Source organism: Apodemus sylvaticus, chromosome 1 (assembly GCF_947179515.1).
Source record: "Apodemus sylvaticus chromosome 1, mApoSyl1.1, whole genome shotgun sequence".
Lineage (NCBI taxonomy): Eukaryota > Metazoa > Chordata > Mammalia > Rodentia > Muridae > Apodemus > Apodemus sylvaticus.
Genome location: NC_067472.1, coordinates 79,839,625 through 79,866,623, shown reverse-complemented (window position 1 = coordinate 79,866,623; position 26,999 = coordinate 79,839,625). Strand labels below are relative to the sequence as shown.

At 50.2% G+C, this 26,999-nt stretch overlaps 1 protein-coding gene across 2 annotated transcripts in view; it reads right to left on the bottom strand.

Moving 5' to 3' along the window:
- Gsg1l (GSG1 like) overlaps positions 1-26,999 on the bottom strand; it is a 200,552-nt gene that overhangs the window by 58,606 nt on the left and 114,947 nt on the right. For both annotated transcript variants that reach the window (XM_052199696.1, XM_052199699.1), the window contains exon 3: positions 17,887-18,039. In XM_052199696.1, the coding sequence (XP_052055656.1) occupies positions 17,887-18,039 (153 nt within the window). The remainder of the gene's footprint in view (positions 1-17,886; positions 18,040-26,999) is intronic.

Below are 26,999 nucleotides of genomic sequence, written 5' to 3'. Positions count from 1 at the left end.
ATAGCAACCCCACAAGTTCCAAGATCACAGCTGCTAGTCTAACAGAGTATCCCACAGATGAAAACTACACCCAGGATCAAGCATGGCAGAGGCGGTGCTTGGGTGTTTGGATTGGCCAGGCTATGAGGTAGGAGTAGGATGTGATCAACATGGCCTGAAACTGGAGAACAAGTTTCTGAGGCACTGCCCAAGCCTTTAAAGAAAGCAGAAAGGCAAAGCAGAAACCCACCAGAAACATCACAACCTCAGCACAGTCACAGACCTGTAAAGCAGGAACCTTACTGTCATTCCAACCCCTATAGCAGCCTTTCCCCAAGGTTCTAAACCAAGCCTTGAAAACCCAAGGTCATCAACTGGACCCAATCTTCTCAGAAGCAGCTATCATCTCTTTCCTCTGCCACCTGCAGCCACCACCAAGCTATGTATCATGAGAGGAAATTACATGGTGACCTTCAGAAAACTACCACTCTGTCTCAGGTCAAGTCAGTCTGTCTCAGCTGCTTGGACCTCAAGTTAATCCCAAGCCAGAAAAAAGAACCCCAGAAGGTTTTGATAGCAAAGCTAAAAGCCACAAGCCATGTGGATAACTCCGAAGGAAGCTCTCAATATCAGCTTATGAGGCTAAGGCAAGGCCCTCCCCGGTGGCTATATACTGGACACAGGAGGGACACACCCACATATACAGACAGCCAGTAACCTCCCAGATGACACACTCAGAAAGCCTGGCTTTCAGTGGTTCAGGAGGTACCAGAGACACCAAGGCAACCAAACATGGTCATCACTGTGGACTCAGCAGCTGCTGTATGCGTTCCTGGGCCTCCTCAACTTGGGTCCAGCTCCGCTGCCTGATGCTCAGGGTTGAGATGGTTATTTCAGCTACACATATACCTGGGCTTCCAGCCACCATAAGCTTCAGTCCCAAAGTCCTCCTTGCTTCCTACCAAGCTTGGCCTTATGCTGTGGGTGTCGAGCCCTGGCCTGGACTGTGGAGTATCTCTCTTTGAACTGGACTTGTAGGCACTGGGAATCAGCCTTGACACTGTACCTCCTGGTTACCTTGTTAAGGGCTTCCCACATCAGCACAAGCTGGGACCAACCTCCAGCTGCTCTCACCATTTGACCAGGAGCCCAGGAAACTTTCAATCTTTGGGGGTGCAGCACTTGCTGCATAGGGGTGGGGAGGATGGAGGGGCGGGGCATGGACACAGCCACATTGGGATGGTGTCAGTGACAGAGATTAGTACCCTATCTTTCTCTCAGCCTGAGAACTACTGTGTCTCTCTTCAGGTTTTCTCTATGACTCTCTGTTTGCCTCTCTGTCTCTGTGTCTCTCTTTCCTGCCACACACAGACACTTCCATCAGTCTCTGAGATTTCTGGTCTCTGACCCTATGCATCATGTGAATCAGAGAGCATGTCACTAGGCTCTGGAAACTATAGAGGACATCCTGGGCTTTTGTCATTCTGAGAGCCAACCACAGAGTAATCGTCAGACTTCTTTCACTTGGGAGAAAGTGTGTAGTGCTTACCCCAGGACGGACTCGTGTCTTGATGAAGTTCAAACCATCTCCTTCTAAGTTTAAAGATGCGGGAACAAAAGAGACCGACCGAGTCCTGGCCTCCAGCGGTGGAGAGGAGACTGGAGTAAGCACACTGGAGGCCATGTGCAGTGTCGGGGCAGGCATTGCAGGACCCTGGGTCTGGCTTACCCACAGCTCTGTGACCTTAGGTGTGTTCGCTGATCTTTCTGAACTTGCTTTTCCTCATCTCTAAAATCAGTGCCATGCCCAAAAGGTAGGTACATTAGTAGGGAGACAGGGGACAAGAGGCCTAGAGTTAATTGGGTCCTTCTTGGGTCAGTCACTGGCTACTGGACGTACTGGAGTATGGTTTACACATTGTGTCTAACAGATTCCAAACGCTTGACTTTTCCCCTGCTGTGGGGTTTTGACCTCAGTTTTCCTACTGGCTGTCTACTTAAGCCCTTCCTCTAGGGTTGATGCTATACAGGTTCCTGGCTACTCAGAAGAAGGTGGATAAGACCGAGGACTTATTTCTGGGCCTCCCAGGCCTCTCCTAGACTCCCGAGCTCCCAGCATCCTTTGCTCTGCCAGTCCTCTAAGTCCATTAAAACTGATAGAAGCCAGCCGTTCCGCCAGCTCAGGTTTTACTTCCCATTTTTATTAAACTTGTTAAAATTCTTACCTTTCCCAATTCTCCCCAAAGGCCAGTTTCTGCTTGGCCCTGTGCCTGAGGCCAGGCACATCTATATGAAAGGCCTGGTGGCCTAAACAGTCCCTGGCTTGCAAGAGTGTGCAAAGGATGCAGTGGAATTTGAATCACAAATGACCAGGAGCTATGTGTCCTGCAGCCAGGGGTCTCACACTTCCAGGCTGTTCCAGCCAGCAGTGCCTAAGTCCCTCCAGAACCTTCAGACCCCATGGGGGCTGTTGCATGCTGGGAACCCTCTACCTCACTCACTGCACTCACTCACATGCAACATCATCTAAATGCCAAGCATGGGGACAGCCACAGGAGCCTTGGCACGGCTGTTCCCCGAGGCTAATGAGGAAAAGGACATAACTCGAAGTAAAATCAATCAGTACATATACAGAAATAGAAACACGTGCAGCCGCGATTGAAGCTGGCAGCCGGAGGACTGAATCCAACCTGCAGGTGTTGGTGAAAGCCAACATTTAAAAGCTGGAGGATTTCCATTAAAATATGGGAGTTTTGGCTTCTCTTATAAAAGTCAGAAATGCTGGCCACACTGGACTCCCATCCCCCTGGCAGCTGCTTGGGCCTGCACACACATCCCACCCCAATTCACCCGCCACGATGATGCTGGACATTAGGTATCTGCAGGTCGATCTTGGGAAGGTAAGCCATGAGGGTGGATCTTCGTGGTTCCACCAAACTAAGGGGATGTAGCTAGAAGATGCAGTTTATAAACCAGGAAGCCCCCAGCCAGCAGCCAAGCTGCCAACATCATAAACCTGGGATTTTGCAACCTCTAGAGCCCAGTGTTTGGTCTTCTCATTCTAGCTCCAGTTCACTAGGGCAACACTTTCCTCTGGAGCTGTGTGAACTGCTCTGGAGCTGAGGCTCAGGTGGGGCTGAAGGAAGACTTGATGGGAGGGAATTTGACGGAAGGCACACGGTGGTGCCATCAGTTCTTAGGCCACTATCCTTGGCAGTCATACACTACCCAGCATATTTCCATGCCCACGTTTCTTTCCAGTCTGCGGATGGCATTTAAGCTCCTGCATAAAGGAATAAGCATAGCCCTGTGTGGCTTGGCCTTCCTGACAACTTCCAAAAAGGAAGGGAGCTTGGAGCCGCTGGCGTGTGAGGAGATGAAACCTGTTTTCCTGGGGGTGGGGAGTGAGGGGGCTACCTACTTCCAGGAGCTCCTGGCCTCCATCTGTCTCCTCGAACTCACCCTAGAAAGCTAAGAACAAGGATTTAGGTGAGGAACTACCTCAGGGGACAAAGGAGGCACCTCAGGGTTGTGATGTAGAAGGGAAAGGGTCTATGCCTCACTTCTGATGGAAGCCAAAGCCTTTCCTACAAGACAAGCACCCCACCACTAAATTGCACCCTTTAGCCTCCATTGGCCGACCCCAATCCTGCCTCCTCAGAAGGTGACACGATAGATAGGCCTCGGCTCACTTTGATAGCCAGTCAGCTATACCCATGGAAGCAGGTGAGAGAGGCCTGTGTGGCCGGGTCCTTATGTCCTGCCTGTCTGCCTCACATTTCCTTTCTTCCACTGCTCGTTCTGTCCGTCTCTGTTTTTGTTTCTCCCTCCATACAGACGTGTCCCTCTGTTACAGTGGGCCTGGCCGCCAGCCTTGTTCCTCTGTTTCCTGCCTAGGCCCTCTCTCCCCCTTTCTCTGTCTCCTCCTCGTCATCGCTTTTCAGAGCCCTAAGAAAGAGAATATAAGAAACTGTTGTTTCTGCCTCCAGCCTCACAGTCCAGGAGTCAGGCAGATGTCCCTCAGTGTTCCTAATGCATCGACCATATACCAACCCCATCACAGCCCCCGTGGCTCCCATCCCTCTCCCTCAGCCCACAGAACCTCCCTGGGGGATTGGAAAGGTGAAAGTGAGCTACAGCTGAGTAGTGACAGAGGGACTGGGGTAGAGGTAAGAAAGCAAGACAGACCCAAGGAGGGGCAACAGAGTCGGGCAACATGGAGTAAAGAGAACCACGAGATGGGAGGGATCCTGAGAGGCCAGCAGAGGCTGTGTCTACGCCAAGGAGCCTGGGTTTTATTCTAGCTAAGGAGTGAACACCCATGAGCATGATAGGTCCAAGCCAGTTAAGTGAGGCCAAGGGCAAACTCGATTCAGTAAACCGTGACATCTCTTAAGGGAATAGAACTTGAGTAAACCACAAAGCTGATCGTATATTTCATAACCACCCACCTTTGGTCAAACAGCCAGGTGGAGATAGATCACTATACCTGTGGGCTACACCTGTGGGCACAGTGACAGGAGATGGCCAGGGAGTGATTTGTATATATATATATATTTTTTTTTTTAAAGATTTATTTATTTATTATGTGTAGGTACACTGTAGCTGTCTTCAGACACTCCAGAAGAGGGCGTCAGATCTTGTTATGAGCCACCATGTAGTTGCTGGGATTTGAACTCAGGACCTTCCCTTTTTCTTTCGCTTTTGCTCAACAGTCCCTAGACTCTCAGGCCCCACGCTTCACTGAGGTAAGCAAAACCTACCTTAAAACCTACTGGCAAAACGTTTCCTGCTTACCTCTCATCTTCAAAGCCAGAATTTATTGAGCAGATTCTGCTGGGGTTAGGGATGGATGGGAGATGGGGGTAGGGTGAGTTCTAGCTTGGTGAGGCAGGGAAAGAGGTGGGTGTCACCTTCAGGGCAATAAAAGATGACTTTCCCTCGGACCCGCAGGAGACCTGGGTCATGGCTCCTTGGTCTCACAGTAGTTAAAAGCATGTTGAACTGTGTGACCCAGCGGTTCCTTTCCTAGGTTTATCCTCAAGAGAAACAAAAATATGTCCCAGAGAAACATTTGTTTACAATGTCCACGGCGCCATTATTCCAGCCGTCCGAAGATGAAAACAGCCCAGTTCCCTGGAACTGAGGAGTCTATACAGGAAAGGTGGTATGCCCATACAATGAGCACTTATGTAGCAATAAAAAGGAATATGATTCTAGTCCCTGCTATAATATGGATAAATCACAAACAGATGGCACTAAATGAATGAAGACAGTCATAAAAGGCAATACTCCGCATGACCCGTTTCTACGAGATGTCAAAACTTGGCTAGATTATGGCGCTAAAGAGTGAACAATGGTCACCCAAGGTTGAGACTGGAGAACAGCTGCTATTGGCTGTGAGATTTATTGAAGGTTAATGGAAGTGTTGTTTTTTTTTTTCTTTTAATTAGACTATCACGATGCCTACTAAAAATTACCTAAAAATCCCATACTTTACATGGAAAAGATTATGATATGCAAATTACACCTTAATAAAGTTGTTTTTAAAACATTTTTTATAATTAAAAGTAAGGAGAACCTTCCATAAAAAACCCAGAATTTGGCTTTTCCTGAATGCCATGTATACGTCTCCATGGTAACGATGAGCCGTGGGACATGTGTCCCCAAGTTTACCCTGGCCGCTGCATTGCCTGCCTGCTGAGGCACACCTGGATGGTTTTGCTAATGCGTCGTTCACGCAGAACGCTTGCACAATGGGCCGGAGCCTCAATCTAAGTGGTAAGACCACAAATGCTAAAGTTCCCAGCCTCATTCTCCGTTCCCATGTCTGTCCCCAACAGATGTGAGCTGGACCAGAAAGGCTCATGTGGGTGGGGTCGGGGTGGAGGCTCAGCACAGCACTCGGGCTGTAACACTAGAGCTGCTGATGGGGGGTCTATGCCTCATTATTCTCAGCTGTAAAATAGCAACGTCACAGCACCTGGCTAGCACACAGTGGAAGCAAAACAAATGTAAATTAGTGATTCCATGCATGATTTTAGACAGAGCTTCTGTGTAGCTCAAGCTGGCTCAGAGCTCACAGTGTATCTTAGGCTGGCCTTGAACTTACAATCCTCCTGCCTTAGCTTCCTGGGTGCTGTTGTTATAGGTGTGAGTCATCACACCAGGCTGACTGTAATATCTTGCCCTGCACCTTACAGTCCCCGAAAGTTCTGAAACCTGAGAGCTTTTCTAGGACTCACTTGGCCGTAATATGGCTTGAACTCATAGAGACTGCTGCTGACCACAAAAACATGTCCTATTATCATGTGGAAATGTGTGCATGTGAGTACAATGCGCTGTCAGGCTATGGAATGGGAAGTCTGTGTGTTATGTTACCTTACAAATCCCAAAACTGCTAAATTCCAGAGCATTCTAGTCTCCAGAAAACTGGGGACTGTAGCCTGTATAAGTAAAAGGATTATGACCAGGACCAAACCCTGTCCCACTTTCCATAACATCACATTAAACTATAAAACTGTGGTGGAGCGCCATAGCAGTGGGGCAAAGTGGGGGGTGGGGGTGGGGGGTGAGGTGGGGGGGTGGGGGGGTGGGGTGAGGTGGGGGTGAGGTGGGTGGGGGGGGGTGGGGGGGGTGGGGGGTGGAGGGTGAGGTGGGGGGTGCATTGAGTAAGCCTGGCAGGACTAAGGCCAACAAGGATGCCTAAGAAATAAGACATGGCAACGTGGCACACTTCTCACTCCGTGGTTTTCTGTTAGAACAATCCAGAAAGGACTAAAACATCTGTGTGGTTTGCATCAGAACCACATTGGTTAGTGTCACTAGTCTGTTTGCTCTGCAGGTGACGTCTGTGGCAGCTCCCAGCAGCCCCCTCATGTCTCCTTGGCCCAGGCCATCGGCCCCGTGTAGCTTTAGGTTACCCAGGGGCTTCCTTCCTTAAGCACTTGCTCTCTGGGGTGGGAGATGAGGAGAGCATCAAAGTGAAGGAAGGACCCTAACTAACCACCTCTTGGAGGGAACTTTGAGCAAGCAGTTCTGCCTGGGCTCCGGAGCCTCCTATGAACCCAGTGCCCAGTGGTGGTCACCTGCTCAGCAGTGCTCCCTTTCCCTGCTTTGCTCCTCCTCCTCCTCCTCTTCCTCCTCCTCCTCCTCCTCCTCCTCCTCCTCCTCCTCCTCCTCCACCTCCTCCCCCCGGCCACCTTCTCCACACTCCCTGGGATTGCCTCCCAAGAAAGTTCAGCTTAGGGTCTCAGCTAAGGCTAGTGTATGAGATGGGCCTCATGGTCCATGTGTGGAGCACTTGATCCTCAGCTGGTGAAGCTATTTGGGAAGGTTTTAGAAACTTTCGGAGGTAGGGCTACATGTCTCTAAGGTCTATATCTTGCCCTGATCACCACCATCCCGCCTCCTGGCCTCCCTGAGGTAAGCGTCCTTGCTCGCCATGTTGCCCTGCCTAACTCCAGGTCTGGAAGCAGAGGAGTCAGCTGACCATGCAGGACTCTCTGATACTGGCTTCTCTGGCGTGTTTTGTCACATAAAGTCCAGTTAACACTCAGAAACTTGGTACCGGAGAAGTGAGCTCACTGCTGTGACTACCAGACATGGGTTTGAGAAGGTTTTGCAATTGGACTACAGATGTGTGGACAGTTGCATAGTCGGGCTAGGAAAGCTGTAAAACCCAGCTGTGAGCTTAGTTGAGTGAGGGGCTCTGGAGGGAGCTCAGAGGACCAGCACAGAGGCAGGGATGTAGCTAAGCAACATTGTTGGACTTTCACTTGGGAACAAAGATTTCACTGGGACCTGTACTAGATGATACTCATGTAGCACTGTGGCAAAGAACCTGTCAACACTTTTCACGTCCTCGGACTCTGTGCAAAGCTAAGTCTAAAGGCAATAGCCCGCGGAAACTGGAGGGGGGATTCAGAAGGTGGCTGTGAACAAATTCACAGTGATCATTGGGAGCAAAGGGCAGAGCAGAAAGATTTGTAAGGCTTGTTGTTTGATCTGAACAGGACCACACTACTGCTGTAGGTGCAGAGGGTATGGTTGTTAAGGAGAATGACACCGTTAAAAAAGTCCATAAAAGTATTGAGGAGTGGATATGATCTGAGCATGTTACATATTTGAGTATGTGCGTGTGTGTAAATGGCCTAACGAAATCCAGACTTTGTACAGTTGGATCAAAGTGAAAACACATCTAAGAGACTGTCCCTTTAAGGAGAAAGCACTGCAAAAAAAGCCTTCTCTCCCCTCTGTCAGGACCCAGGCACTCAGCTGCCATCCAAGGTCCTGGCTACTGTTCAGGCTCTGGCAGACCCTGGCTTCATCCACATGATGCTAGTTTTGCAGGCTTACAGAACATAAGAGTTTCCGGGGGTATGCGGGCTTCCACCCAGATTTCAGAGGAAGGTCCAAGAAGAGGACAGGCATTATACGGTTGAGCCAGATTCTCTTAAGTCAGCTCCTGAGAAAGTGGTTTGTGAAACTGCATGGGTGAGAGGGTGATCATGGGAGTCGGGGAGCTGCCAGTGGAGACCACAGGAAGCTGGACATGTCAGAAGCATGCAGGGTCTGCTGAGATCAAACACAGAAGCAGCTCGGGAGAGAAGCTAGATGGACTGCACACAGCAAGCTGGCGGGTGCTGATGCTGCCCAGGGCTCCAGAGTTTGTATGATGCCCCGACATGCCTCAGGTGCCATACAGGGAGCTGCAGCAATCAGCATTTGGTCTGACTGGCCTGTCATTCTCCCATTCTTCAGTTTTGGAACAGGAGTGTGTACTGTCACATGAACTCTCTGAAGTGTGTGGCAAATTCTTTGCAGCTCGTTTTGTTAAGGTTTAAAACTCTAACCCCATGCTAAGTGCTCTCCTTGAGTCTCAGACTTGATTCTTCAACTTTGGAACAATGCTGGGACTTGCTAACACTCTGGGGACTCTTGGGTGTAGACTAAATGCATCTTGCATTATGAGATGGCTATGAATCCTTAGGACCAAGTGTGGGATGTTATAGATTGAACACCAACTGTCCCCACAGGCTTATAGTCACCTGGGGAGTTGCTGGAAACTTCAGAATAGGGCTTGACTGGAAGAAGTAGGTCAGTGTGGGTGTGTTCCTGCAGGCTGTATCTTGCCCTGGCCTCCTCAGTCTCTCTCTCCTCTCTCCTCTCTCCTCTCTCTCTCTCCTCTCTCTCTCTCCTCTCTCTCTCCTCTCTCCTCTCTCTCTCTCTCCTCTCTCTTCTATTACCTTTTTTTCTCACCCTTTCTCTATATCTCTCTGCGTGTCTCTATCTCTGTGTCTCTGTGTCTCTTTGTTTCTGGCTCTATCTCTCTTCCTGTATCTCTCTGTGTCTTTTTGTTTCTGTGGATGTCTGTCTCTTTTTCCTTCCTGGCCGCCATGATGAGATCAGGCGTACTGCAGCATGCTCTTCTTCCATGATGCTCTGCCTTACACAGGATGAAAACAATGGAACCAGCCAGACCATAGCCAGACCTTCTGGAAACAAGAGCCAAAATACCTCCTCCTCCTCCTCCTCCTCCTCCTCCTCCTCCTCCTCCTCCTCCTCCTCCTCCTCCTCCTCCTCCTCCTCTTTCTTCTTCTTCTTCTTCTTCTTCTTCTTCTTCTTCTTCTTCTTCTTCTTCTTCTTCTTCTTCTTCTTCTTCTTCTTCTTCTTCTTCTTCTTCTTCTTTATCTTCCTGGTATTTTGTCATAAGGATTTAAAGGTTTTTAGTGAAGGAACTGCTTATTCCTGGGACCCTGAGTCACTTGGCTCTACCATAGGCCCTCTCTGTTAATCCTCTGACTTAACAACCCATTTGGATCTGTTTTCAGCCAGTTCCCTTGAGCCCACTATTAACCCAACCCGTGTTAAGCCCACAGCATGGAGGAAACTCCAAGAGGCCTTTCTACCTCTGGAACTTCAGTGCATCTAAAGTCTTGTGATGAGCCCTCTCTCCATGCTGACAGAATTGAGAAGGACTGCTAATGTAGGCGGCATTCTAAGCACCTTGGCATGGCCGTGCCTCATGCTTGGCAGCACACTTGCAGTTACCGAGCAAACTGGCTCCATCACCACCCTCCCTGCCTTCATCTGACTGATTCAGTTCTTGTCACTTACAACCAAAAGGATTTTAATAATATGCAAATATTCACTTCTGTAACTTGAATCCTCTGCACTGTATTTAAATCTTCAATGCCCCTCACAGGCTCCTGTTTTAAGCCCTTGGCTCCCAGCTTGTGGCATGATTTTGAAGGCTGTAGAAACTTTAGGGAGTGGGGACTGGCTGGTAGAGATGGCTCTCTAGGGGCCTGGGAGGGTTATACCTGACTCAGGTTCTGATCTGGCTTCTCGGCTTCCTGGGTCATCATGATGTGAGCAACTATGGCCTTGTTACTCCATCCTGCCTTCTCCACTGTGAGGGGCTGAAACCCCTCCAAGTCTGTGAGTCAAAATGACCCCCTCTGTCAGGCGCTGCCACTGTGGCAGGAAAGTAACATATTACACTTCCTCTTCCTCCTCCTTCCTCTCCTCCTCTTCCTCTCACCCTCAGCCTCCCTTGTTCTGAGGCAGGGACTCACTATGCTGTCTAGACTGGCCTCAAACTCATGATCCTTCTGCCTCAGCCTCCTGGGCATGACACATGGCATGAGCCACCACTGTGACACCCTCTGCGATTGGGAACCAACCCAAGTCACTTTCCCTCTGGAATGTGGGCAAGAGACTCAGTGAGCTATGGTGAGGTGAGGACCATGCAGCGACGCCATGGGTTCTTTCAGCATGAGTTTGATGGTAAGGTGGAGAGTGAAATTAGGGTCCCAGGAACCTCTTCTTGTCTGTGGCAGGCTACAGCAAGAAGTAAACCCACCATGAACCCACAAGTCACCAAAGCAGAGTGAACTCCAGAGCCACAGAACAAAGGGAAGGATGGCATGTGAGGCTGTCACCCAGGGAGGATGGGGACTGATCAGGGGAAGACACACTTGCCAGTCACAGGCCGGGATGTGTTCATAAATAATGCCACAGACAAGGTGGTGAGATGGAGTCTTTGCAGATGAGTCGGAGTGGGACCCGAGGCTGTTCCAGCTCCCAGGCCCTGAGGTGGGTAGCCGGTAGCCACTCTTTTCTTCCCAAGTCCCTCAGGCTCGGGGTACCTGCAATGCTGGGGAATCGCTGAGCTCCTGAGTTCTAGGTCCTCTGCCTGGTGGTGTCCATGTCTCTCCCTGTCCCGGGCCCTGAGCTTGGCCCCACAGCTTGCCTCTAAAACATTGCCCCAAACCTGGCTTTCAAGTCACTGCTAATTTTTATTTTATCCCTAAACTTCCATTTCTCGTTACATAACAAAATAGGCTGTTGCTGAAGTCACACAGCTGGTTATTTCCAGGGAAACGGACAGGTGTCTCTTCATGCCACGTGGATCTTACTGAAAGCCCACAGTGAGCTGGAATGTGAAGGAATTTTCCAAATGGCTTGTTTTCCTAGCTCAGCTGCACTTTCCCCGGGAGCTGGGAGAAAGCAGAAATCCTCCTGCAGCTCTCAGAGTCTTTCTGGGGCTAAGGCTCTGTTCCCTGAGAGACAGAAGAACTTCCAGCACCCCATAGTCTCCAAAGCACCACAAATCCTGTGGCCCACTTTGAGGTGTCACCATCATTTCCCTGGGTCCCTTTTAGGGATGCAGGATTGGATTTTTTTTTTTTTATTATTGCTTTATTTAAAGAGAGTGTCTTTCTATGTAGCTCAGGCTATCCTAGAGCTTTCCATACTCTTGCCTGGCTCTTTGGTTGACTTTTAATTGTATAAAAATAAATATAACACAATCTGGAATCATTCTTGCAACTTTGTCTTTTTTGAAAATGTGTAATTTAAAATTTTTAATTAAAATAATTCTTACACTTTTGTGACACTGTGAACGCCAGGCTATGCATGAGCTAGGAGAGTCTTCAACCGATGAGCTGTGACCTCAGCCTGGTGTTTTTATTTTAAGTGATACACAGTAGTTATACATGTTTGGGGGTGGTGTGACATTTCATCACATGCGTGTGGCACGAAATGATTAGAAGAGTTGACATATCCATCTGTGGTGGTGAATCTTCCTAGTCACCCTGATAAGCCTTAGTGTGTTTCGCCATGGAAACAAACCTCCGGGTGTGTCTATGAGAGTGTTCCCAGAAAGGATCAGCAGAACAGAGAGACACCTCCTACCCCACATATGGGCATGGGCAGTACCACTCCACGGCTGTGGCGAAAAGGGGACATGGAATGAGAATTCCTCTGTTGGCTTTTATTGTGGACACAGTGTCCAGGTGCCTTATGACCCTGCTTCTGTGTCCTCCCCACCATGATGGCCTGCACCTTTGATCTGTGAGCCAGAATAAACACTTCCTTCCCTCCCTCCCTCCCTTCCCTTTCTTCCTTCCTTCCTCCCTTCTCCCCCTCCATCCTTCCTTCCTTCTTTCCCTCTCCCCTCCTCCTTCCCTCCTCCTTCCTCCTTCCTCCCTTCTCCCCCTCCTTCCCCTTTCATCCTTCCTTTCTTCTCTCCTTCCTTCCTTCCTTCCTTCTCTCCTTCCTTCCTTCCTTCCTTCCTTCCTTCCATCCTCCTTTCCTTCAAGTGGCTTTGTACTGGGTGTTTTGTAACAGCAGCAAGAAAAATAATAACCAATATACATCACCTCAAACATTTATCTGTTCTCTGTTTTGGAACCATTGAGAATCTCTTCTTCCTCCCCCTTCTCCTCCTCCTCCTTTCCCTCCTCCTCCTCCCTTGTCTCCTCCTCCACTTTTTCTTCTGGCAGGGTCTTGCAATGTAACACATACACGATTAATTAATTATTGTCAACCATAACTATGATTCTATACAATAAAACATTAGAACATTACTTCTCCCTCTAACCACACTCATTTGATTATTTATTATATTAATTTTCTCTTCTGGTTTAAGCAGCTGAACTCAGAACACTTTGTGGGTCCCTAAAAGTGCGAGCACACCTCAGACCCCTTGACAGCTAGCGAACTCATGGAGCCAGTGGGACAACATGAAGATTCTAGTCCTCTGGATCAGTACTTGTACAATCACTACTGTTGGGGAAACATCGAATAGATGTCTGGCCTGACCCCCGTACTGAGGGTCCCATGTGAGTCCCGGGCCAGGCCCCACCCAGACAAGGCTGCTATCTACAGCCCTCACCCATCTCTCAGATATTCAAGGTCAGCTGCAAATCATGATGGCAACGACAGCTGGGTCCCAGGTACTAAGCCTCGCTCTGGGCGGCTCGGCATGATGACACCAGGTTCAGGTTCAACAGCTCTCACCAGGACTGCGGGTGACCCAGCCTCTCATCTGCACAGTGACATTAGTCCACTCCTTACCACCAGTCCCTGAGGAGTAACGGAAGGAATGCACAGCAGGCTTGTCCCACTGCAGCCCACCCCTACCTGTGGAACCACTGCTTAAAGGAGGTGCAGACATTTTGGCTAAAGTCTCATGAGAGGCCAGCTCAACCATAAACTCAGAGCACCCTTGTATGACTCTAGGCATCGCCTAGGTATTTTACGAAAACTTTGGATTTTGAATTTTTATCACCTTTCTCCAGCCTGGTGCTATGCAGTTGGATCCTTTCTTCTTCTGAGACGCAAGCTAGCTTAGCTCATAACTCTCCTGCCTCAGCCTCCTGCTCCTGAATGTCATGGTCACAGACTGCAATACCATGCCTGGCTAAGGCTGCAAGATTTTATTCAACCAACCCCGCCAGATTCTCATTAAAACCAGATTAAGCAGGCCAAGGACAGAGCTCAAGGTCAGGACTGGTTAGCACGAAGACTCGGAGGCGTCGGAGTCAAACTGGGCCACAGGAGTCTGTCTCTCCCATAATACTGCCATCATGACCAACAACAATCAGTGGGCTAATTTTCATAATTGCTAATTAACCCTAATAACTGGTTTGCATAAGGGCTGCCTGGCTCTGCTTTCTCTTCTACCAGAGAAACATTTTGACCTTGGGCTCATCTGGTGGAGCAGATGGCAGGGCCCAACGCACCCCAGGAGTCAGGCATTGGCCTTTGACCAGCCTAGACGACCTCTTCCTGGACTGCAGTAATTCCCTCACTCACTGAAGGGGAATCCACCAACATCACTCCACCCCTCTAAGGCCCAGAGCCTGCTGTACTCAAGAGTTCACCCCAGCTTCCTGTGTCTTTCCATCAGCAGGTAGAATGCCATCTTTCTTTGTAAATAGCCTTGAAGTTTGCCTCTGCCTCCAAGAAAGAATAGTAAACCCTCGCTCTCTCGGCCCCCTGCTGATTCTGTCTTTACTATTTCACCTGGCTGCTACTAACTCCTGAGTTTATATTTTCTGCAGATTAATTGGAGAAAAAAAAAAAGAAATCTCTTTGTCCTCCTACCTAGTCACACCCACAGGAAGACTCTGTGAAAGCAGGGCAGACCCTTTGAAGCCAGTTCGAAGTGGCTTAATTCCAGTGCCACAATCAGCCGGCTGTGCCACCAAGAACAAGCCAATTAACCTCCCCGGGCCCTGGTTGTTCAGATGTCTGGAGTTATGGAGACAGACATTTGCTCTAGCAGCTCAGGCAGTAGGCCTTCCTGCTGGGAGGCAGAAGGTCTTTTATTTTTCTGATGGGCAAAGGCTGTGATGAGCCCGTGGAAGAAGACAGAGTGCCTCAGCAACCCCGTAAGAAGCTCAGGGGGACGGCAGTGCCTGCTGTGCTAGCTGCTTCTCCTCATCGCTGTGATTCCTCACCAGGGCAACTTAGGGAGGGCTTGTTTGTTTGGCTCACGGTTTGAGGGTACAATCCATCATGGCCGCCGAGTGCAAGGCAGTGTCAGCATCGGGAAGCAGAGGGACACAGGTGACATTTTCCTTTCAATGCTGCCTGCAAGCCCGGCCCGTGGAATGGTGTTGCCCACAGTGCAACCAACTAGCCCAGTCCTCTGCCACTAGCCCAGTCTAATCCTTCCTCACAGACATGCTCAGAGGCTTGTCTCCTGGGCGAGTCTAAATAATACCCAGTTGATATTAACCATCCTAGCTGCTTTGACTGACAACCGACGTGTACTTGTTTAGACTGAAGAAGGTAGAGAGGCGAGCAGATGCTTTGGGGCTGTGGGAGGGGTGCCTGGACAGGGGGTAAAGGGAGAAGGAAGAGAGAGGGAGTTGCTGCAGGCGCGGTACACCGAGCCTTCTCCATTGCTGACACTTTCTTCTTGATTCCCACTGTCTTCTTTTTTAAAAATTATTTATTATTATTATTTCACTTATACACTTTACATCCCACTCACTGCCCGCCTCCAGGTCACCCTTTCTTAGTCACCCCACTGTTCAGCCTGTCTAAAGGCAAGCTAGGGAAGACCTCTGTACAACTGGGTCAGGGGTTCCCTGGCTATTTGGAACCATGGACCACCCCCTTTCTCAGAACAGTATTTTCAGCTGCATAAAATCAATGCATATGATGACAGAGGGAACCAACTGCAGGAAATAATTCGGCAAAGCACGTAGACTTCTCATGTGGGAACACGCACGCCGTTTTGTGACCATGTTAAACAAGATTCGGCGGATGCCTAATAAACACCCCCGCTCTGGAGGCTGCGCGCGCATCAGAACACCTGCAGCAGCTGCCAAAGGATGCAGAAGGGACAGGCGCTGCAGGTCACTGCATCCTGGCGCCTGCCCCATCACCACAGCGTAAGGAAATGACAAGTGACAATTTACAAGCTGCAGAAATAAGGGATAAATTGCTTTCCAAAAACAGTTCACAGACTCTGAATTCTTTGCACTCCATGCCTGACCTCACCTCTCTGCCATTCCCTAATGGCTGCTCCTTCTCCATCTCAAAGTTCTAGGGGCTTCACCTTCTGCATGGAGGGGTCCCCATTTTAACCTCCCGTACCCACTATTTCTCACCTTGATTACCGCAGCAGCCTCCCTACCTCTATTCCCAGGCTCTCTGTCTCTCTGCCCCCTGAACCTCCCCCTCCCCCTCCCCCCTGCCACACCCAAGTACTAGAGACTTACTCAGGCTCACACCCTGCTAGGCAGGCACCACCACTGAGCCACATCCCCAGCTCCCCTTTCAATCATTTATTTTAAAACAGTCTCACTAAGTCACCCAAACTGTTCTTGAACTCAGTCTGTAACCCATGCTAGTCTCTCAGCTTCCACAACAGCGGAATGGCTGGCCTGTACCCAGCTCCCTACCCGTTCGGCTTGGTTGCACCCAGAGCGCCCCCACCCACCCCCAGTGCAAGGCTGGTCCCGTGGCTCCCCCACCCCCTAGCTCTGAACTGCTCATTGACTCTGTGTTGCCTGGAGGATGAACGTGGGAGGCTCTAGACAATCCACAAGGTCCTCTGCTCTCCAGCCTCATCTCTCAACACCGCCCCACCCCCATCTCTGCCTTCCGGCCATCTGAATACCTGAAGTCCCAGGATTACACTCCTCCCAACCCGTTTGCCCTGCCAGTCCCTCCCTGAGCTGTGTGCTAAGGGGACACAGCCTGGTTCCCAAGTGCTACCACTTACAGTTCCTCCACACCTCAGTTCAGCTACACACTCCTGGGAAGGTGAGGATGCGCCTCCTGCGTAGGACAGAGATGTGCCCAGGCTGCCTTATGGTAACCTCGAAATCATGGTAATGTCGAAATCTTTCTATGGCAAACTTCAAAAGAGGGAGTCTTTTTCCTTCCTTTTCCTCCAAACTCAGGCCAGTAGCTGAGCCCAGAAGACCTTTAGCGGATGTTGACTGAGTAAATGGATAAAGGACCGGAAGCAAAGGGCAGGAGGGGTCTCAGCCTAGAGCAGCGGGAACTGGACGGAGCCAGATGCTGCACTACTGTTGCTAAACCCTTTTCCTTTGCACTGGACTACCCAGGTCCTCGCGGTGCATCTGGGGAGCAGGCTGTAACTTGTTGAATTCAGCTCTCTGTTCTTTAAGAAATCGCTCTGGTTTCTATGTACACCTCAATTAGAGGTGGTTATGCCCCTTGTCAAGAGCTCCGTGCTCCCGCCTCATTCCATGACAGCTCTTCCAGAGCATGAAGAATGGGACTGTGGGGTTTATAGAAATTCAATTTGCCTTTTTAAGGGACTTGTGGCTTACTGAGGCCAGCCAGCTTTGGGGACAGTGACAAAACCTCGATATTCTTCCAGGGCACTCCCTGCTCAGCCCTCTGGGACATGGGTCTGGAGGTGTCATGCTAGACACCTGGCCCTTGGGGACAGTAGCCTTTTCTGGTGTGTTCTTTCTCAGTGTCTATGAATCCTATGGGGCTAGGCTTCTTCCTTAGCACCTCCATGGGAGGGAGCCCAAGGGGCAGAAGTCTTTTCCTTTCTTCCTTCCTCCTTTCCTTCTCTCCCTCTCTCCCTCCCTCCCTCCTCCCCTTTCTCCTTCCCTTCCTCTCTCCCTCCCTTTTACCTGTCTTCCTTTCCTAACTCCCATTGCAAGGGATGGAACTTAGGTCTTCATGAATGCTGTGCATGTGCTCTACCACTAAGCATCCGCCTCAGCCAGAAGTGGGTCCTCTCTTCCGTAGCCTCAGGAGAGCCCCCTCCACGCACCCCTTCCTATCAGTTCCTTGTCTCACACTCAACCCACTGCCCCTCACACTCATGCTAAGCATCACAAGGCTGGCACTTGCCGTGCGTGCTTGGCCCCGGTGGTGCCCAGCATGCTGTGGACATTTATAAATGGCGGGTCAGGGCTCAGAGGAGATTCAGTAATAGCCTGTGCTCCCCCATCCTCACAGGGGATGTGCCCAGACCCCAGGGGGCACAGCATCCCCGGGTGTTGAGTGAAGGGAGATGGGCAGTTGCCCCACTGATGCTGTCCCACCCCCCCCACCCCACCCCACCCCCGCTCCTTACCGATGCTGCCCCGCCCCCCCACCCCCCCTCCTCACCTGAGAGCACCGTGAAGACGGCAGCAAAGGCATTGAGCTTGAGCCCGTCGATGACACTGCTGGAGTGGAGGAGCTCAAGACACATGAGGCTGAAGCCGACCACCAGCAGAAGGATGTAGAGCACCTCGGAGACCACCGACAGCCACAGCACCCCTGGGGATGGAGGCAGGAGCAGGTGAGAGGCCGCCCACCCAGCAGGCCAGCACCACCCACTAAGACAGCAGCTCACTGCAAACCTGAGCTCAGCTCTAGGCGCCCTGAAGGACCAGTGTGGGATGAGGTTGGCACCTCAGGCGTAAAGCAGATGAGGTGTCTTTACTGGGTCCTTCATCCCAACCCTGAGAGGCGCCCCACCCTAGACTCTACATGGCATGTTTTCTATTGTTAAATCCATTGCAGAGAGGCTCTCTGTTACCTGGCCTACGAAGGTCCCTAAACCCCATTATCTGACCTCAAGTCTTGCCTACACCTTTGCCTGCCCTACGTTCTCCCTTGTATCCTGCCCTGCGTTTTCCTGCCGGGCCTGTGACTTTGACTGTGGTTCTCCCAGGAGCTACCATGCTTGGCTGCGAGCTCGCTCTCCTGGACACAGATGATGGGTCATTGACCTCACCCTGACCTGCTACTGCCCTTCTCCAGGACTAGGAGCATGACGTCACTAATGTAGACCAGGGGAGGAGGTCACAGGGTTCCATTGAGAAAAATCACCTGGTTCCAGCCTTCCTGAAGGCTGCCCCTCAGCCCTTCTAGTGTTTGGTGTGTCTTCTGGATTGCCACAGTTTCTTCCCCACATCAGCCCAAGTTGGGCTGCTAACATCGCTAGTGTTCCTGTCCACAATGTCACCTTCTCTCCTTCCGATATGCTCGCCACCTGCCCGACACCTGCTTTCTTCTGGCCTCCTTGGTTTCCTTGCGGGCCCCTGTCCTGGCACCATGTCTTGAGCATGCAATTCCCATCCGGCCAGTCCACGTTCCTTGCCACCCCAACTCAGGACTCAGGAATGAACCTCTGTGCCTCAGTTTATTCATTACAAAGTGGGGATAATACTCAGAGCCAGGGTGCTAGCCTGAGGAGAAACAGTTTCGTGGTACTGTGTAAGACTCTAGTTAGCCCAGTGAGGGACCTGGTCACTGACCTGCTGATGCTGTTCTGTGGAAGGAACATGCTGGCTTGTGGGAGGAGCCCAGGGGCTTCTGATTAAAGATGGAGTTGATGGGGAGAGATGAACTTGTGGGTTCACAGAAGGGGGCACAGAGTAAATGGTGGGAATGAGGAGACCCATCCAACATGCATTCCCATCCATGACATGTGCTAGAGGCTTTTGAGCCAAGTCTGGCAGGTTGGAGATGGACCCAAGACCACTCAGTTCTGGGAGAGCTGGCCACAAGAGAGATGGCTTCAAGAGCAGATGGTAAAGAGACACCTGGCTCCAGGTGGGGAAGGCGAGGCTAGTGAATGCTGTCAACTTGACACAATCTAGAGCCAACCTGGGAAGAGTCTCCACAGATTGGGTTGAACCGTGAGTGTGCCTGAGGGGGTTTCTTAGTTATCAATCGACGCGAGAGAGCGGCCTAAGCGGATGGCGGCGTTCCTTGGGTCTGGGTTGTGTGACTAGAGAAAGAGCTGAGCGGCCAGCAAGCCCGACCTCGTTCTCTTCCGGCAAGCGTGCGTGCGTTCATTGTCTTGCAGCAAACAATCATTCATTCATTCATTCTTTTTGTGCTTGACTATGCATGCAACTAGCTGCTTTCCATTCCTGCCTCTAAGAATGGCTTCTGAAGGGATTGTTCCTCTTGGGATCATCGGTTCTGTCCTTGCTCAGAAACTCTGGGGACTCAAGAGACCTGGGATCAAATCCAGGCTGTTTCACTGGCCAGCAGAGACTCACTCAGAACCTCATTGATCTCTTCTGTGTAATGGGTGTGTGGGAGGAGGATCCAGGAAGTGACTACTCCCCAGAGCAGTAGTCACTGCAGTCCTTATTGAGGAAATGCCTCCAAGAGACATGGGTGAGATGTGGAGACGCAGGAAGGACAGGAGGGTAGGTGTTGGAGCTGTATCTCAGAGCTGCCTCCACCAGGCTCTCATTACAGTCCTCACTGTCGCCCTGGCTGGAGGGTACAGAGGGAAATGCATGTTCTGATGGGTGAACAGGAAGGACTCCATGTCACAAGCCTTCTGTGGACACTGGAGATTAGCAGGACACCAGGCTCCCTTATCATTGCTCTGTAATAAATTTTATGATTATTTGTTTATTATTATATGAGTTCAACGTAGCTGTCTTCAGTCACACCAGAGGAGGGCATCCGATCCCATCGCAGATGGTTGTGAGCCACCATGTGGTTGCTGGGATTTGAACTCAGGACCTCTGGGAGAGCAGTCGGTGCTCTTAACCACTGAGCCATCTCTCCAGCCCCCTTATCCACTTTTACCATGGCTGTTGTTGCTACTCTTGGCGTGACAATTACAATTACAGTTTCTATGATTATTTCCTTGCTTGTGTTTCTGAGATAAGGTCTCCCTGGATAGCCCAGGCTAGCCTAGCACTTGCATCCCCCTTCCATGGTGCTGGGATTACAGTCGTGTGCCGCCATGCCCAGCCTGTTCTTATGACTCTTAGCTCCTTCGGGTGAGATGGGTGGAGCTCTCATGCATGTGCTCCTGAGCCCAGTGAGACGATCAGGAGCTGAACCTAGCCAATCACCCCAGCCTAGGTCTGGGGTACAAGTGCCAGATACTCCATCCTCAGCAACCAACCTCATGTCCTAGACCCAGGTGTGCTCCACACTGCCACCTTTGTCTGACTTTCTAGTGATGCCCTGACCACCGATACTCACTCTGCCCCCAGGGAACCAACATCACTCTCAAGAGGCAAATAAAAGTCATCGGGATAATCTTTTTGTGCACCGTGGAAAGGTTGTCTTTGTATTATTCAAATGTTGATTTCTGTATTGGCAGAGTAGAGTACAAGGACCTTGTCCTTGGTACTGTTATTTTTATTGGATTGTCACCTGCTTAAATATTTTGTAAACATTCTTCTTCATCACCTTCTGATTGGTTTAATAAAGAGCTGATGGCCTATATCAGGATGGGAGAGAAAAGGTGGGCCTTCCAGGCAGAGATAGGCTCTCTGGGAAAGAATCAGGTGTGGGGGCAGGGCTGTGGAGGAATATTTGCCAGCCAGACATGGAGGAAGTCAGACATACTGTGACATATACTGGGACATAGAGGTAACAGGCTTCATGGCAAACTAGTATAGACAGGGTTAAGTAAGTCATACAAGCTGGTTGGGAAATAGCCTAAGCTAAATCTATAATAGATACTAATTGTCTCTGTGTCATTACTGGGAGCTAGTGTGTCAAGACAGTGACAATAAAGAGTCCCCTGAAACTGTGGCTGAGATGTTGGTGGCACAGGTCTATTTCCTCTTAAAGACTGAAACATTGAGTTGAACCAAAGTGACAAAGAGGTTTTATCCCCATATTCTAAAAATTATTACCTCCATTAATAATGTGTCCTTAAAACTTTCCTAGCACTTCTCAGTTTTGTGAGTAGGGAAAGGAAATCAGGGCTTCATGCAGCCTAGGCTGGCCTCCAACTTGCTCTGTAGCCCAGGATAGACTTGAACTCCCAATCCTCCTGCCTCCACCATCCATATGATCAGACTGTAGGCATATGCCACCATGCCTAATTTGATGTGGTACTAGAAACTATACCCCTGGATTCAGGCTGGGGGAGTACTCTGCCGGCTGAGTCACATCCAAAGCCCCTACTTATCAACTGTTGAAAGGAGGCTGAGCCCCAGGCCCAGCATCTTCTGTGCAGTTACTTGCTATGCTGGTGATTCTCTGTAGATTTATCTTCACCCTACCCCTCCCTCTGTGCCCACTCAGGCCTCCTCCCATGCCTCTGCCAGGGGATGCTCTGTGCCAGGACCCTGAGCATCCTGGACTCATGGCTCAGCCTTCAGGACCAGTGAGACACCCATGTCTGTCTGCCTGTGGCATCCTGCCCAGGACTGCTTTTGCTGTGTTCTGCCTTCTTGGCTCTAAGTGCCCTCTCCTCCTGGCTAGGGTAGCACCAGCCTCCCACTACAGTCAGTCTTTGGGGACATTAGAGCCCTCAACTCCATAAAAGTAACTTCTCTATGACATTTGAACAGTTTTGTCCCAGGGGCCCTCCCACCAGAATGACTCCTGTGCTGTTTGGAGAATCCCCACCCACCAAGGACCCTCCCTGGCTCATCTTTTTGTGGTGGTCAGTCCTGGTCTTCCATCAAGCTAGATCCAAGCCGACGGTCCCAGTACCATCTTGACCAGCCATATAGAAGCACTGGAACTGGTGATGGGCATGCAGAATCTTGGGCACCTGATACAATGGGACTGGACACTTGGTACTATAAACTGCTCTAGTCACCATAGAAATCATCATGGAGGGCATTGCAAAATCAATCAATCAATGAGTAACTGTGTGGCTCAGCTGTGCCACTCCTGGGGTATGCTCAAAGGCGTGCCACTCAGAATCCCACAGAGGCACCGCCACACAACTGTCTACTGCTCCCCTAGTCACAGTGGATAAGTATATCTGCCCATCAACAGCAGATGAGCAGATAAGGAAAATGTTTATAAGCACAGTGGAGTATTATTCAGTCATAAAGGAAGAATAAAATTACATCATTTTTAGGGAAGTAGACAGAACTGGAGTCACCATGTTAAGTGAAATAAGTCAGACTGAGAAAGGCAAATCACATTTTTCTTCTCATTATCGGAATCTATATTCAAATTAAAATAGAAGGGATACTGTGGAGGAGGGTACCAGAAGGATGAGTTTGATGGAAATACATTATTTACATATGTAAATGTCATGGTGAAGTCTTTTTTCTTTCTCAAATAATATAGTCTAATTAACACACAAAGAGACAAGAAAGGCACCCCAGCTGACAGCAGAGCCTTTCCCGACTTTAATGGGTCTGCAGAGGATGTGGATACATGCTCAGGCTCAGATGCTCCAATCTTCCTTTTCCACATACATATGGAAAAGAGAGTTGACTTTGGTAAACATAAGCCCGTGCTGGAACAGCAAGTGTTGGTGTCTGGAGGACATGGCGCAGACGGTAGGAATAATGAAGTGGCAGGAGACAGTATGAAATGCCAGGGACTGGCAGAGAAGGGAGCAGCAGCGGGGCCTCCGTTATGGGGAGGGGGTGATCAAAGACAGAGAAGAGGCCAGTCTCCCAACTTGCTGCTGCTGCTGCTAATGGCTAGATTTTCTGCAGAGAATGGGTGACCTTCGGGGGCAGAAGAAATGGAAAGATTTCTCATCAGGTGGGGCCCAGCTGACAGTTAATCCTGTTAGCTGCACTTTTTGCCTTTTTAAAAAACAGCTTGGCGAGGTCAACTCTGACCCACATCGATGGAATTGATGGGTCTGCAGGACCGATTTCCCTTCCTTGAAGATCCTTCCCAGCTGAGAGTCGCCAGGGCTGGCTCCTCGCTGGGCTCAGACACACCTGGGGGAGTCGAGCCTCAGCCTCCTGTGACCTTGAGTGTGGGCTCACCTCCGTCCCTCACTGCCCTCATTTGAGAAGTGGGCTGGGTAGACACAGAGCTGGAATGACAGACAGTGCAGAAGCAAGCACCCATGGACGCTGTGGGCTTGATGCTGGTGTGCATGCGTGTGTGCATGTACACATGTGCATGAAGGTTATGAAATACCATTTTGGTGAACAAGTATAATTATTAACAGTTATAGTCAAGCCTCAAAAGATGGATACTGTCCAAGAGCCGTGCAGGCACAACATGCACCTACCACACACCTAGCCACGTAGCTGTCAGTCATGACCTCTTGATGGAAGGAGATAGCCTAGAAAGGCTTGTTGTTACAGTAAACATCTTTATGTAGATTTCACACTAAATAACAATGGAAGTCAAGCACTGTGACTGGGGTGTGGTAGCTCAGGTCTCTAACCTCAGTACTTAGGCTCAGAGAGGCAGGAGGACGAGGAGCTCAAGGACATGCTCCTGCTGCAAACTTTCTGTGACTCTCATTACTGAGTACGACATTCTACAAGTAAGTAGACATTCTCTGCCTCCAAGTGACTGTCAGTATGCTGGATTCGTTAGGGTCAGCGCCATCCCAAGCAGAAGAGCAAAGTTCTGGGATGTCAAGACGGTGACGGGAATTTTCAGTTCCATTGTAGTCTCATGGGAGCAATGCTGAGCATGTGACCATCCTGATACAGGCTGACAGGGTTCAGCAAGGTGTTGCTGATCATTGGTAGGTGGGTGCCCTGGTGAGGGGGGTGGGGCTGAGATTGGGCCAGTAGCCACCACCATGCAGAGCTACAGCTCCTGTATCATGCATGAAAATCAGGTCATAATAATCAATACCAAGACAAAGAAGTGTGGATGGTGGACTTTACCGGAGAGCCTGGGCAGGTGACACACCACTACCGAGTCCCAGGGTTCCTCCTGTAAGTGGGGTCTCTGCACCCACTTCCTGGCCCACTCTAGGAATAGGTAGCTCATTGGTGAGTCAAGTGCTAGCTGTTCTCTGTCTGCACATGCTATGTGAAGCCTCAGCTGTCCCTACTACGACCCTCAGTGCTCCTGGTGTGACATTACCCAGGTCTGGGATAACAGCCTATCATGACCCTTAGACAAAGTCTTTCAAGGGATTAGAGGGGAACAACTGCAAACTCACAGGAAACCAAAACATGATAGTGTTTCAAGGGGCATAAAAAACAATTCTTTTTTCTCAAAACAAATAAATAAACAAATAAGAATCCATCAGTTTAATACATTGGATCAATAAGTCACAGCACGGTGGCTGTGGGCTGAGTTCGGCAGCACGCCCTGAAGCGGGCACGTTAAATCATGTAAATGACACGAACCAGTCTTCCGGGGCTGGGAATGGCTCAGTGACAGCTGCTTCTTATGAAATGTCAGTGTGGGGGATCAGTGACCAGAAGGTGTGGGCTGACAAGAAAAGGCCAGAGGCCTCGAAGAAGCAAGAGGAGGATCTCGGGAGTCACAGAGCTCCCAGCCTGCCTGCAAATGAGAGGCTCTCTGTCCACTGCAGGATGGGATGTGCTGTCTCAGAGAAAGGCAGAGGCAGAGCTGTTCTCTGTCCCCAAATGGGATCTCAAGGGCAGATCCACCGGGGTAGTCAGAAAGGGTAACTGCAGAGGGACCAACAGACCTGGCCCCGGAGCTAGGATCCTTCTATTTGAAGGCCTGAAGGCAGGGCTCGGAGGTCCATCTGCTGCTGGGGGCCTCAGTTTTCCCCTTGGGAAAGTCAGGGAATTCTCACACAAGCTGCCAGCAGACAGAATCCAACCAGCAGAAATGTCTTGTTTGGCCCACACAATATTTTTAAAAATATCTACATTCATTGTCAACATTTAAAAATAGGAAGGGCCTCATCAAACTCCAGTTTTCTGAAGTTCATTTGCAAAGAGGGTGGGTGTGGCAAGGTGAGTCCAAACCAACACACACATGGCCCAGTGAAGCCAGGGCTACCTCCCAACAGAGCACACACTGACAGGATGGCGCTGACCCCGCCTGGCACCTCAGCCTTTTATGGTTCCTCCCTGAGTTTCCAGTCCACAGTGACAGTGTCTAAAACCATTTCTGTCCCTGATACTACAGGGGCACAGAATTGTTTTCTTTCTGGTTTTGGCTATTGTTTGGTTGATTATTCATGACACCGAGTCTCCCTAGGTAGCCCAGGCTGCCCTGAATCTGTGAACTTCCTACTTCAGTCTCCCAAACTCTGTGGTTGCAAATGTGTCCCCCAACTCCTGACTACGGATGTAGTATTTCAAGGCTCTGGGTGGTACTGAGATGACATGCTGGAGATATCCCTAGAACCTGAATCACCAGCTTTCTCTGGGCTAGGGTCTTAGCAACCATGCAGGGTGGCTGATATTCAGAATTAACTGGAAGGAAAGGCCTTTGGTTCAGATTCCTTATCAGAGCCAAGAATATGAAGAGTCTTCTTGACCACAGTTCACAACCTGAGGCTGAAATGTCTCCAGCAGGCTTCCATAGTTGAGCAAACATGTGGTCCCCAGCTAAAGGTGCTGTTTGGGTCTAGCTAAAGCAGGTCGCTATAGGTGGGCCTTGAAGGACATCCACACTCCTAGTTCCGGTCCCTGATATCTGCCTCCCACTTGGTAGCACAGAACATTGCCCCCTCCCCCTCCCTGCCATCCCTGCCATTCTCCTAAATTGCTTCTGTCAGGTATGTCCTGTGCCAGAGGACTAACTGCCTCCATTGCATCCTGTAGTCGTTCTACAGAGGCCCAGAGATGGTGAGTGAGTTGCCCAATGTCTCAGTGATCTGAGCCCCCTTAACAAGTCAGGATGTCTTCAAGGCTTTGACTCAAGGTCACTTTGGACATCCTCAGTGGCTGCTCTTGGGACATAGCAGGCCACTTGGAATTCAGGCATCAACAGTCAGGTTCTTGAGAACATGGAACCCGTCTGTTTTCTGCAGACCCAGCTTTTCTAGAACCATCCTTTCATGCGCCACATGACTCAAAGCACACCAAGTCCTCAGCTTGTCCAGGAGCTCTGGGATGTTCAGGACCACTCCCACCCAGACTCAGGTCAGCAGTGGGCCAGCTCGCCAGCTGGCTGAGATGCCTATCAGGAGCCAAGGGAGAGATCTGTAGCAACAGGTTCAAATGTATCAGTGAGTCATGTGCTGCTTGTTCTCATCCAAAATGTTCATGCCCTACCTCCCAGGCCTGTGCCCACACCACCCTGCATGGCAGTGGACCTCACAGAAGTGATTAAGGTCTTGAGGCTGGAAGAGCCTAGTTAGAGGGTCTACAAGTGTCATCACAATGGGGCACTATTGTGCAAGGTGGGAGGTTGGGTTGGAAATGAAGATGCTCCATTAGAAGGAGGACTTGCAGTGACATGGGCCAAGGAACCCAGTCTCTTTTATAATGAAACAATGCAGAAGGACAGGCTCTCAGGAGCATCAAGGGTACCAAGAAGGGCTGGGGGTGGGGCTCAACTGTAGATCATTTGCCTAGCATGAGCAGAACCCTGGATTCCATCTCCAGTACCATGAAGTTTCCAGAAAGCAATCCAGCCCTTGT